Here is a 12,906-nt window from a genome sequence, read left to right as displayed (position 1 = left end):
CTCAGTACAAAGAAGGAATTGGGGTTTTCCTGCTATCCCTTTTCCAGTGTACTAAACAGAGACATTCAAATCCAAACATACCTGATATTGTCTGTCTGGTTTTAACATGCTGGTTGGCATTTGTGTCTACTAATGATGTGCCTGGAGGTATCTAAACATTTCCCTTCACTTCAGGACATACTCGCCTACATGTTTTTACATATTCCTTGGTTAGGTTGCTAATGCAGTGCTGTTGAACTTTTTTTTTTCCATAGTTTTTTTCTCTATGAGCTTGAACTACAGCTGAACTTCTCTAAGCTTTGAAAAAATTCAGCTCCAAATCCCTTTAGATAATGTCCCAATTTCACCTAGTCAATTTAGAGGATTTTGTTCCTTAAAATTTCCTCAAACCACCATGGTGAAGGAAAAGCATGATTTCTCTGTATGTTTGGCTGCACTGCTCCATAAATTGTGAGGATTTCAGTCCCTGGGGTTCTTCCTCCCCCAGACTTACTTCCTCCAGTGTGCTGGGCCATTCTTACAGGAAATGCAGAGTGGGGAAGGGATCAAATGGGTTCAGAGAAAATGCTTCCCCCCAGGAAAGGTTTTCGAAAGCTAATTTCCTGCCCAGAATCCTATCAGTTGCATCAGATTGTCATCAGTCTGTCAAAATTCAGGCATCCGCTGTGAGGTAAAGGGGTGACAGAAAAATGCCACATGCTCTAAACAGTATTAAAGGAATAGTACTCTCTTAATGCCGTGTGCTGACTTAAGGTGGGTGAATTTAGTACCTGTTTTTCTAGCAGATGGTCAGGTTTGTTTTTTGTACAACTCCTCATCATCTACTACCCAGTTGCATCTGGAAACAGCCTGGTATGTGACAGTATTTACGTCAAGGACATGCTCCTCATCCCTCTAACTCTTGGCTTGTTTTCCATTTGCAGTTTGAAGGGAGGAAGTACTGTGAACACGATTTCCAAATGCTTTTCGCCCCATGCTGCCATCAGTGTGGTAAGTTTTCCGCTGAGGCAAAGTGCTTCATGCTGATCACAAATGGGAAGTGCACATATTGCTGGGGGAAGATGTGCAACCCTTCTGTATGTACTCGGGGAGGTGGCCTTGGGAAGGAGGCTTCAGAGAACTTGGGAGCTGCTTTCCCTAAAGGTCATCAAACAGTAGTTTTTTTTTTTAAAAAAAAGGTTTGCATTATTTGAGTGAAAAATTAAGCTGTTGGTCCAGTGACCCAATGAACAGACCATTCGTGGTTATCTGCATCTACATGCATGTGCTTATATTCAACCCTTCTCATGCAGCTGAAACCCTCCAGCGAGTCTGTCACCTCTTTTGACAATTGCAACCCATCCATGTTGTCCTCCTCCATGGACGGTCTTTATCATCTCCTCTTACCACCAACTGATAAGTCGGCTGGTCCCCTTTCATCCTTCTGAAACAAATTCCTTCAGCATCTGATGTCTAATCTGTGTAACGCCGAGGGCTGCCTTTTGTCAATTTGTCCGATGATGTAAATGTTTGCGTGTCTGCTACACTGCAACCAATTGCAAGTTGTTTTTTTTTTCCTCTGTGTTCTCTGTGTGACACATTTGCTTGGGCAGGGCTGCCCAAGTCATTACTGTACCACTGCTTGAGCTGGTTTGGAAGCTCTTGTTTTTCTGTGGTGCCTTGGCAAGCCGCTACAACTTTTGCTTATCTTAGTAAGGCCTTTCCCTTGTGCGGAGGGAGGGGCTGGGTGCTGGGAAAGGGGGAAGCAGATGTTCTGGAGCTTTGAATTTAAAGCTGCAGATTTGAGCAAGCAGGGGAAGGGGAAGAGGAAGACAGGGCTTGCTGATGATATCTGAGCTAAACCTGAAGTATGTGACAAACCAGAAAGTGTCTCACTTCATTCCTTCTACAGGCAGGCCAGTCACTTCCTAAGCATGAGGAATTGTTGTATTCCTCCTGTCACTCTGCAGTCCCCTTCCTTTGTCCCCTTCCTGCTCCTCTGTGCCAGGGCTTCCCCTTCTGCATCCCTGCTTCTGGCCTGCAAAGGATTTTTGCAAGCCCTCCTCTCTAACCTGTTTAAACAGAAAGTGCTGCTCTTCCTGCACACCAGCATTGTCCACACACGGCTGAGCTCTGCTCCTCTCTGTTAGCACTGTTACTTGCCTTTGGTGGGCTGGGCAGAGGAGCCCTTACCTCTTCAGCATCCAGAAGCTGTTCTGGTCCCAGGCAGAGGGCTGTGGAGGAGCTACACCATGTGTCTCCAGGGTTTCTCCTGCCCAGCTGGCACAGCTCCTCATCTAGAACAGCTTCAGCTGCTCCTACCCTGGCTCCTCGTAGCACCAGCTCTGTTAAAACTTCATCAGTTTTGCGGACTGACTAGTTCTGACAGATGGGTTGAAAGTAAGTGACTTTGCTGGAGGGTGTGACTGGCTGGCTGGGCGGCCTCCCAGGTCACTCTGCTCTTTTACCTACAGCACCTCATGGGTCCTAACTGGAACTGGGCTTTTCCAGTGTTTGGATTTACTAAGGGTGGCCAAAATCAACAGGGCTGTTGTCAGCAGTGATGCCTCAAGCTTTCCTGACATTTTTAGAGTCCGTTGGGTTTTATTCTTGAAAAGCGATGACTTCATGGGAATGCCACAGAGTTGCATGCTAGACTTCCTTTCATTCACATCTGTTATCTGACTGATCGCTTCTCTTTGACAGCAGTTTGATTTGCAGGCTCTTTGCAGCCAGGATTCAGCCTTCCTCAGCACCAGGAAGCTGAGCTCCCAGCACGTCTTAGGCAGAGTGCTCTGGGGCACTGCTCAGGGGCCTTGGCTGCAATGTCCACATAGAGAACAACTAAACACGTGTCCCCTGTGTGGTGGACATGGCTCCACTGCCTGTGCAGTGGAGTCACACAGTGCATGCACAATAGTAATTTTAACACTTTTTCAATGCCTTGCAGGACAGGACTCCTTGTGGTAGGTTAGGAGTTGTTGTGTGTGTCGGATTTACTGTTTAGTAAGTGCATTCTCCCATTGCATCTTCGCGCTTTGACGTCATGTTTTTGTTTTTCTTTTTCTTTTCTGATTTTTTTTTTTTTTCAATAGGTCCAAGGCCACCCAAGCTCAGTTCAGTAGTGCTTTGAGTATAGAGCCCTTTCAAGGCTTGATTACAGGCCTAGTGGAGTAATAGTCACTACTGTGTAAATGACAAATTAAAATTGCCCTCTTCTAAAAGAGGAGAAAGACAAAGATGATAAGGAGACAAGACTGACATATTATAAAAAGAACTCTGTATATTTTGCAAGAGTTTGAGATCAGATAAGAAAAAACAGATAGGACTGGAAAGGGATAATTGCAGAGAGAAGGTGGAGAAAGGCTTATATATAAAGAACAGAAGGTTGTCCATCAGCAAGGACATCTGCTTCTGACCCACAGCAAAAAACAAACAAACAAAAACAACCCAAATTCCAGAGTTTAGAACCAGAACTGCAATACTGAAAATAATATATCCTACCAGATTTGGGGGGAGGTGGGCAGTGTATGAGGAGAGGATGATGATGTAATTGTAGTGATTCGGTTGTGGGTTTCTTTTAACTTTGTCTAGCACGGTATTGTAAATCCTGGTATTGTCTTTCTTACAGGTGAGTTCATTATTGGTCGTGTTATTAAGGCTATGAACAACAGTTGGCATCCAGAATGCTTCTGCTGTGACATCTGCCAACAAGTATTGGCAGATATTGGATTTGTCAAGAATGCTGGGAGGTAGGTCTTCATCCTTCTGTTACTGCTCATGAATAAAATGAAATGAGAGGTGGGACTTAGCAGTTATGGCCCTTAAAACTTTCCAGTTGAGGCGGAGTAACTGAAGTGGCTTTTATGAGAAAAAGGTCTGAGGGTGCATCACAAAATTAAAAATGGATATCTTAGAATATGCACATAAAATCTTAACCATTTATCTACCTCAACACCAGATTACTTGTCAACACCAGGTCTTGTCTGTACCCGGTGACATTTCAGGATTGGTAGGGTACATTCTGATAAGAGAGACAACATTCAGATGCAGAAGTATTGTATTTTTTTAAAATCAATTCTTGTTTTTCCAACATGGGTTTCCAATTTGAGTCCAGTTCAGCACCTTATTCATCAATAAATGTTTTCAGTTCATTGGGAGCCTTCCCTTTTTTACCAGCTGTGATCACAGGGATGTTTTGCAAGTGGGTTATATGGCCATTGACTTCATAAGTTTAATATGGCATACGGAGTTGTTTTTATAGAATTAGGACCTGTGTGGCGATCCAGCTTCCAAGCTAAATTTTTAAGAGTTTGAGAATAAAATATTCAGCAGTGAGAATCTGTAGTGAACATTGTTTTCTGTGTTTTTGACACAGCTTAAATTCAAACAAGTTGAAGAAATTATAGTCCTGAAATGATAGGAAATATGATAGCCCTCCTTCTGCTCAAAAAGGCTGATTGAAATGAAGTTCTAATAGATGTTTGATGTATATTTTTCACTGTACTAACTGGTGCTAGTACTTACCTATGTTTTTTATGTTGTTTCAGGCATCTCTGCCGTCCTTGCCATAACAGGGAAAAGGCCAGAGGCTTGGGAAAGTACATTTGCCAGAAGTGCCACGCCATTATTGACGAACAGCCTCTCATATTCAAAAATGATCCTTACCACCCTGATCACTTCAACTGTGCAAACTGCGGGTAACTTGAGTTCTGCAAAGGAAGACAAGAAAATGCTGTTTTTCTTTGCTTCATCCATGTACATTTAAAAGTGAAATCCAGTCCTGTTACACAGGCAAGAGGGACAGGTTTGGGGTGCCTTATAGCCAGATGTGTGTCTGGTTATCGCTTTTGGGATGGTGGAGTTAGACCTTTAGCTCAGACAACAGCCGATATGTTGGGGAGTAATGAAAGATTGTAATTTTCAGCATTTCCTTAAGAAATATGAAGTCTGGGCACAGATAGATGTTTCTGTAGCAGCAAAATGACTGATAGCTTCTTCTGCAACAAAGGGTAGAAAAGTGATCCTCCTTAGCTGCTTATTATCTTGCCCATGTTATTTCTAGCTGAGTTAAATGAAAACTTTGTTCATTCCTTTTAAAGACGTTTTCTTAGAAGCTTTCCCTTACCTCATGTTATCAGCTTCTGCAACTGTAGTCTACATAGATTCGTGTTTCTACATCCCCAGATGCACAGATCAGGGGACGTTGTAGGATACAGAACACATTATTAGTTGCTTATATTTGGTATAAAGGAAGCTATCGTTTCAGTGCCATAACAAAGGCTGATTTGAAAAGCCACCTGTACTATTGCGTCAGTGCCAGTGTCAGCTCATATTTTTCTTTCTCTGATGTTTTATGCCATAGGGAAAAAGTAAAGAATTGCATTTTCCTTTCAGTTACATTTATGTAAATCTAAAATAAACAGGTGATAAGAGGACCAGAATAGAAGCCAAGCATGACTACAGCTTTCAAACACGTTTGAAAACAGCTCAGTAGCTATTTTCAGAGAGACTTAATGCATTGTACTTAGCAGGGTTTTCTCAGTTTACTATGGAATCAGCCTTGTTTCAAAAAAAAAAGAATTGCCATATTTGATGCTGCTAGATCCATTATTGTAGTATAAATCCAATCTCTAAAACAAATGCTAAAAATTAGGTTATCTCCAGAAACTCTCAAGAGTTGAAATCATTCGGTTCCTTTATTCATGCTCTCAATTAATTAACTTTTGAACAGGAAGGAGCTTACTGCTGATGCTCGTGAGTTGAAGGGAGAATTATATTGTTTACCCTGTCATGACAAAATGGGTGTCCCCATCTGTGGAGCATGTAGAAGACCAATTGAAGGGCGCGTGGTGAATGCTATGGGCAAACAGTGGCATGTGGAGGTAAACAGTAGCTGATACATTGTCTTTCACAAGTGTAAATATTAACATAGCTGGAATATTGCTGATCAGTCTACATGAAAGGATTAGAAAAGGATGCAGGAATAATTAGTATATGCATTCTCCTAATTCCATTTTCAACCTTCTTATGTCTGGTCTTTCACTGTGAAATGAGAGCTATTTCCAACCTTGCAGAGACCTTTGACTGTGAAGCTAAAATCATTAATCAGAGGAAGCACTGCCAGCTCCTTACAGAAGAAAATTTCACAAAGTGAAGAGGAGGATATATGGAAAGGCAGTAAAGTTCTGTGACAACTGTAATACTACTGGGCACCATAATATTCTTAAGTCTTTCACAGTTACCTGCCACAGTTAAAGCACTTCATGGGAAGGTTTCATATTTCAAGGGCACGTACAAGACTTAGTTCCATATCTTCCTTTTGAATTAGGAAGATAAGCAGCCTATTCCTTTTGTTTTGAAAATCTCCTCCAGCAAGAGCTTTCTTCACAAGAGTGTAATGATGGTGCTTATTATTTAATCTCCATTCATTCTATTAATTGATATCACATCACTTTGCTTGCTTTTTTTGTAACTTTTGGATTGAAATGTTGAAGACAAGTTTTAATTCTCCTTTGCAAGATGGCACAGCTAGCTCAGTAGACGTGATGTTTAATCATTTAATTTGCTTTATCACATCATTTAATTTGCTTTCCAAAAAACTACAATTGCTTCCAAGTAATCAAAAAATGTATATAATTTTCTTCATAGCATTTTGTGTGTGCGAAATGTGAGAAGCCATTCCTGGGTCATCGTCATTATGAGAGAAAAGGCTTGGCATATTGTGAAACCCACTACAATCAGGTAAGGTTGCATATTTTTCAAAATTGTGTTGTTAAACTCATGAATCGATTTTATTAAAGGAGGTGGAAGACCATAGGCATTATTCTGTTTTCTCATAATCACCTGTGGGCATAAAGCTAATTAGCAGATGCTCTGTTGCAGTTAATTTTTATCATTTTCTCTAATTATAAATCTGGCATTGAAAAAGAAAACTTCAGGGATTTCACAAAGACTAGATGGGCTAATCAGTATCAAGTTGCTCTTCAAGCTTAGTGGCGCTTATGTAGAGCTGTTTGAAGCTTTTGCTTGTCTGTGAGATGAGAGCAGCTAATGACACCCAATCTTTCCCAAGAAGTTAAAGAAGATTTGCGATTCAGGAGCTGTGGTTTAACATGAAGCCTTAGTGAGTAGCGTGTTTTTTTCTGCTACTCTAAGATGATCTGTGTTAGGATACACAGCATCACCCAGCTCATTCATTCAGCTGCCTAAGACTACAAAGACTTAATTTGTCAGAGGACACCACCTAGTGACCGCTTGCATTTAAATAAGAGCTACATACAGTTCCCTGCAGACTCCCTTAATTGTGCATTCCAGCACTGCAAGGTGTAAACCATTTTTATTTGGAAGCCAACCACAAGGTGTCACGTACACACCTTTGCTTGGCTAAGTAAAGAGGAGGAATTATCTCTGGGAGTTGTAAGGCATCTTCTAATTACAGTTGGATTCTTAATTGGTCAGTGATGAAGAGCAGATGATTGAAATGTTGCTGGCACACTTGTAGGCAATAAATGCCATGGAATGAAGGATTTCTGGCCTTTTATTTATTGATCAATTGATTTTAAGAAAAATAAATAAACATAGCATTTCCTTACAGCTTTTGCCAGAAAAAGTGGTATGCTCTTGTAAGTCCAAACGTTAAATTGGATGATTGCTAAAGATCTGTATGTGACTTTGCTGTATTTTAAATGTTCAGGGTTAGAGAAATAGCAAAACAAAACAACACAACATTTTTAGAGGGTCATGCAGATGCAAACAGATGTTTTCACCTTCAGCATTACAGAGACTTTTTCTGATAAGATGAATGCGAAACTTAATTGGAAAACAAAAGCAGACCTGCTGATTTTCTCTTTTTTTTTTTTTTTACTGAAATAAACAGTAAAGCTACTGTGCCCTTAAGCCAAAATAGAATGTTTTGTTATTTTGAGAAGCTACCTTTGATAAAATCATTCCATTAAAAATTCATTATTTCTCCTTCCTCTTCAGCTGTTCGGTGATGTTTGTTTCCATTGCAATCGTGTGATTGAAGGAGATGGTAAGCACTTTACTGACTGTTTTCTTAACGTTACATTTTGATGGAAGTTCTCTCTAACAGTGGAAGTAAGGCCCTTGTTGAATCTCTGACTATTCTCATTAAACCAAAATAAGCCATTATCTTGATGAGAAATTAGGATAGATCTGATTAGTTAGAGGCCAAATAGTAAGAAGACCTTGTAGCGAATGTTTTATGACAGTGTGTAAAGAGAACTGTGGTCAGCTGGAAAACCTTTAGTAACAAGCAAAGTTCAGGGGTGCTGGGAGATGCACTGGTGGCTTCCTGCCCCACCTACCTTAAAAATGAACACATGCAACTGTGCGAATGACTACATGGGCATCTTCTCAAATGAATTTAGGGATCATGAGCCAGATTTGGAAAATAATTTAGATATTGAAATATTTAGGTGAGCTTTCTAACAGATTTTTTAAAGTGCCTAACTTTCATTTCAATCCACTTCCTGGAGATATTTGCCTATCTATCTCAGGCACCTGTCTTTTGAAAATCTAGGCTGATGGTAATTTCACAAAACCAGGAAGGAATCGTAAAGATCTGTCCTGTGAAGGCATAAGTGGAAACAAGTGGTTTAATTTTGGGGGGCAGGACTATTTTGGACACTTTTTGGCATTTTATCATAGCTGATTGTCCAAAGGCAAATCATTCTACCTGCAATAATGCCACATTACTTTGTTCCTGGTTACACCTGCCTGAAGTAAACACTGTAATACCAATGTTAGCCTCGCCTAAACCAAAGCTATTAGCAAAGTGTGCGGAAGCCTCTAGCTTTTAGAAGGAGCCATAAAGTAGTTCATAGTCATGTAAATATAGGGTGAGACCCAAATTCCCAGGATGTGCTTTCCCTGCGTTTTTGGGACTGGACTGTACCTGCAGAACAACAATCCAGAAGGCTTTGGAGGAAGCCGTATCTTCATCTTTGCTGAAATCCTGAATGAAGGAACTGGGGCTTGAAGCAAATGAATAAATCAGCCTTGTCTGATCACCACATCTCTTTGTATTTTTTACGTTACACCGTGTAATCTGACTCCCATATTGTATGTGTCAGTCACTGAACTGAACAGATTGCAATGTCGTCATTTCTTTATTTTCATTGCCTGTCTTCAATTGTTCTACATTTCTTCTTTCACTTCTGCACAGAAATTTGACACTGCTGTCACAAGTGATGAGTATCCTTTTTTGTTTCCTCTCTCTGCTGAAACAGACATCTGTGACAGCAGTTTTTCAAGAGAGTGTCTATGACTGTATTGGAGAGGTTACTTATAAGCGAAGACTTTCATCTGCTTAGTATTATTTTGGCAAGCAGGTGAATAACTGTATGCTATTCTTCTGTGGATGTGCTTGGCCCAATAGAGTAGGAAAAAAAAAAGTTTTGCATGACAATGTTGTGTTTTTGTTTGCTGCTGACAAAATGTTGCATTTTAGGAGAAAAGCATTGCATTGCCTTGGATCCTCTACATTTGGTTAAAAAGAGAAGCAAGTTTTGGCAAGGAAAGTTGGGAAGGTGTACTGTGAAAGAGAGGAGGAACAGAAAAGTGAGATACAGAACAAAGAGAAAATGCTTTCTCTCCAAAACAAAGAATAAAAATATATTCATGTTTATCATGATAAAGTGATTTATCTCGTTAGTCCGTAACTTTTTTTTCCACTTTGATAGCCCTGATTTACCTGATTTACCCTGATTCCTGGATCATGTTACTTTCTTTGACCAGGCAAGTGCTACAGTTGATGGCACTGCAGTCTGAGCAGGATCTGGGGAATGAAACAGAATGAAAACATTTAACACCCTTTTGCTGGATTGCTTTTCAGCTGAAAAAGTCTCCTGGTCATGTTTGAAACATGGCCTCACAAAACAGTTGCCTGAGGTCAGCATGCTATGAGATGAGGTAGAAGCAAGCAACGAGAGTCAAAAATTTGTTAAACTGGTCTTGCTGGTGACCATAGTGCTGTGTGTGCCCTCAGAGACAGCTTTATCAACACTTTATGGTCCCGCTGCACAGCATTCACATGTGCCTTCCTAGTCTTGCCATGTTATTGTTACGGGCCTCAATTCTGGATATATGAATCAAATGCTTGTTCTTCATGTCTCGTGAACATTACAGCTTATTTTTTAAAATATTTTTTTTGTAATGCTAATGTTTTCCTTTCTTTTTTCCCTTGCTCTAGTTGTGTCAGCTCTGAATAAGGCATGGTGTGTGAACTGTTTTGCTTGTTCAACTTGCAACACTAAGTTAACACTCAAGTAAGTTTATTGATAGGTGTGATGCCTTCAAAACGTATCGGTGGTTATCTTTACAGTGTAGATGTTGCTGTAGTTTAACTGTTATGGTACAAAAAACATATGATCAGCATTGAGAAAATTGTGCCTTTCTTCCTCTAGCTCCATTTACTAATTCACATCTTTTTCAGCTGTCTGTTCAGTTCTTCCTTCAGTTATATCTTCTTAACTCTCCTCCGTTTCTGTCCCTTTATTTTTTCTGTTTAACTCCAAAGGGATAAGTTTGTTGAAATTGATCTAAAACCTGTCTGCAAACATTGTTATGAGAAAATGCCAGATGAATTTAAGCGACGCCTTGCCAAACGGGAACGTGAAGCGAAGGATAAAGAGAAGCAGAAAAAGAAAAAGCCAATCTGTCTGTAAACTTTTTTTCCTTCTCACCACCACCTCTGCTCCTTTCTTCTTTGGTTAGTGCTAAGGATGCTTTTATTTAAAATTTTTGCATGCATTCATGGCAATCAAAACCAAAATATTTTTAACACAACTGCAACTCAAAATAATGTTATTTCATTATCTTATGTTTAGTCTGCAATGAGATTGATTTGAAAGGCCTTGTAAGTGACACAGCTAATAAATATGGACACTTGGGAAAAGGCTACATAACTCGCATGCAGTACTGTAATTACTGTCTACAATGTATATAACCTTGTGGCAGTAACTTCATAGATATGTATAAATTGGAGTTCTAATTTTTTGTCTGTGTACGTGTGCCATGATACTTATTTTTTTTACAATATCCTTGCCATTAAAAATGTCTTTTTTTCTTTTTTTTTTTTTTTTTTACCTTGTCATTTTAGGAATAAATTCGTTGAATTTGATATGAAGCCTGTCTGCAAAAAGTGCTATGAGAAGTTTCCTCTAGAGCTGAAGAAAAGACTGAAGAAACTAGCTGAAACTTTGGGAAGGAAGTGAAGACTTTTCTGCTCTCCCTGTTCTTTATGGAAATGTTATACGTCTTACTCGTGGGGAGGGACTTTGAGGCTGCAATGAGATAATAGATTATGATGCATGCCTTTCAATCAGACTGAGATATTTTGAAATTTTCCATTCTCTGTACATGTACATGTATACTTTTTTGTTGATAAATAGACCACACTTATAGACTAAATTAAATATCAACTCACCTGAAAGGTTTCAGACCCTGATAATGCAGTAGAATTGGTACAAGTGCGCCACTGTGCACAGTAATCTCTGTGGAATTTTAGATGGAGAATATGCTTGTGAATACCTGCAAAGACACACTTTGCAAATGTGTCCAATGTTAAGGACACATAGTGTCATTTATATTAATGAAAGTATTGATGTGCAGATTAAGCATGAATATAAAACTTCAAGTGTCTAGGGCAAGAAACCAAACATACCTCACCTCATGGAAAAACAAAACAAAGATGCCCAGATTTCAGGTCAAATAGTCTCATTAAGGAGCCTGGTTTCAGATGGTTTGAAAAGTATCTTATTTCTAGATACAGTCACTGTACAAATGACCTGCTTCTGATCATTTGTGCTTACATGATGAATCTGTACATTGGACTTAGCATGAAATATCTGTATGAAGTCTATATTCCTACTGCAAGAAATGAGCATACTCAGAACTACTTGAATTTTGCTATATTGCATTCAGAGTAACACATTAACTTTTATATATGCTTTTGCATTGTATTTACTTTTTGTGCCTTGTTCTGCTGGACCATACATAACAGTGTTCCATTAAATATATATATATAGTTTTATTTTTATTTCATATTTTTATGCAGAAACTATATACAAGGTATTTTCAAAAGATAACATACTTTGCCTTAATTATTCAGGATGCAAGAGGAATTTTGTTACAAATGTGAACACCTGAGGTTTAAATTTAGCTTCTTAGCTTCTTTAACGTCTAGAACAGTAATGGAAATGCATATTTCAATTAACTGGCAATATTACTTTTACACTGTGAGTGTAAATATATGTGGTTTGATCCTGCTAGGATCTATTTCTTTAGTCATCCTCAAGAACTGAGTTCACAAGTCATCAGAATTCCTTATAACATACACCTGATTGTTTTATACTGTCGACTTCTGTTCATGCACACCTGTTTTATTTTTCCCTTTTCTATTGAAAATGCAGTTACTCAGGAATTCCTGATGGTACTGTGTTACCAACTACACGTGTTTGTTTTTTCTTTTTCTTACTAGTGACTTACACAGATTTTATGTAATTACATCATAGCAAGCAAAATTTCCTTTCCTGTTTATGGAAAACTGGTTGCTTCAAAACATCTTTCCAGTGTCATCAATAAAGGCTATGTTATTAAGACTTGTATCAGCTCTCTTCAATGAGTGTTTGAGATGGATGGAAAAGCAGCAAGGCAGCCTTTCTTCCCTATGCTTCTACCTGTGCCTATGTAAATACTTCCTTATCCTGATTTAAAGGAGACACACACCTAACCTATGTATGCACTTTAGTTATTAGGTTTAAGAAAGAAACTGCAGTTTGCTTCGTAATGAACAACTTGGTTCTTCTGGCTGTTTTCTGAATCGGCACAGTCAGGAGGTTTTCCTAAAGAAAATACCTTGTCTGAGTTTAAAATGCATACCTTCCTACCACATTTTTCTCT

General features: G+C 39.2%; 1 protein-coding gene across 11 annotated transcripts in view; it reads left to right on the top strand.

Annotated features, from left to right (window-relative positions):
• The window catches only part of LIMS1 (LIM zinc finger domain containing 1), a 63,982-nt gene extending 51,373 nt beyond the window's left edge, over positions 1-12,609 (top strand). For 9 of the 11 annotated variants that reach the window (XM_068679417.1, XM_068679435.1, XM_068679426.1 and 6 more), the window contains 9 exons: positions 924-990; positions 3,611-3,731; positions 4,530-4,679; positions 5,714-5,864; positions 6,631-6,723; positions 7,966-8,014; positions 10,196-10,271; positions 10,523-10,714; positions 11,105-12,609. In XM_068679417.1, the coding sequence (XP_068535518.1) occupies positions 924-990; positions 3,611-3,731; positions 4,530-4,679; positions 5,714-5,864; positions 6,631-6,723; positions 7,966-8,014; positions 10,196-10,271; positions 10,523-10,670 (855 nt within the window). In that variant the 3' untranslated portion in view covers positions 10,671-10,714; positions 11,105-12,609. The remainder of the gene's footprint in view (positions 1-923; positions 991-3,610; positions 3,732-4,529; positions 4,680-5,713; positions 5,865-6,630; positions 6,724-7,965; positions 8,015-10,195; positions 10,272-10,522; positions 10,715-11,104) is intronic. The other 2 variants (XM_068679398.1, XM_068679379.1) reach the window with 1 other exon arrangement.
• Positions 12,610-12,906: the final 297 nt, after the last annotated feature.

Source organism: Anas acuta, chromosome 1, assembly GCF_963932015.1.
Source record: "Anas acuta chromosome 1, bAnaAcu1.1, whole genome shotgun sequence".
NCBI lineage: Eukaryota > Metazoa > Chordata > Aves > Anseriformes > Anatidae > Anas > Anas acuta.
The sequence above is the reverse complement of the archived record's forward strand: the minus strand, read 5'-3'. Positions and strand labels throughout refer to the sequence as shown.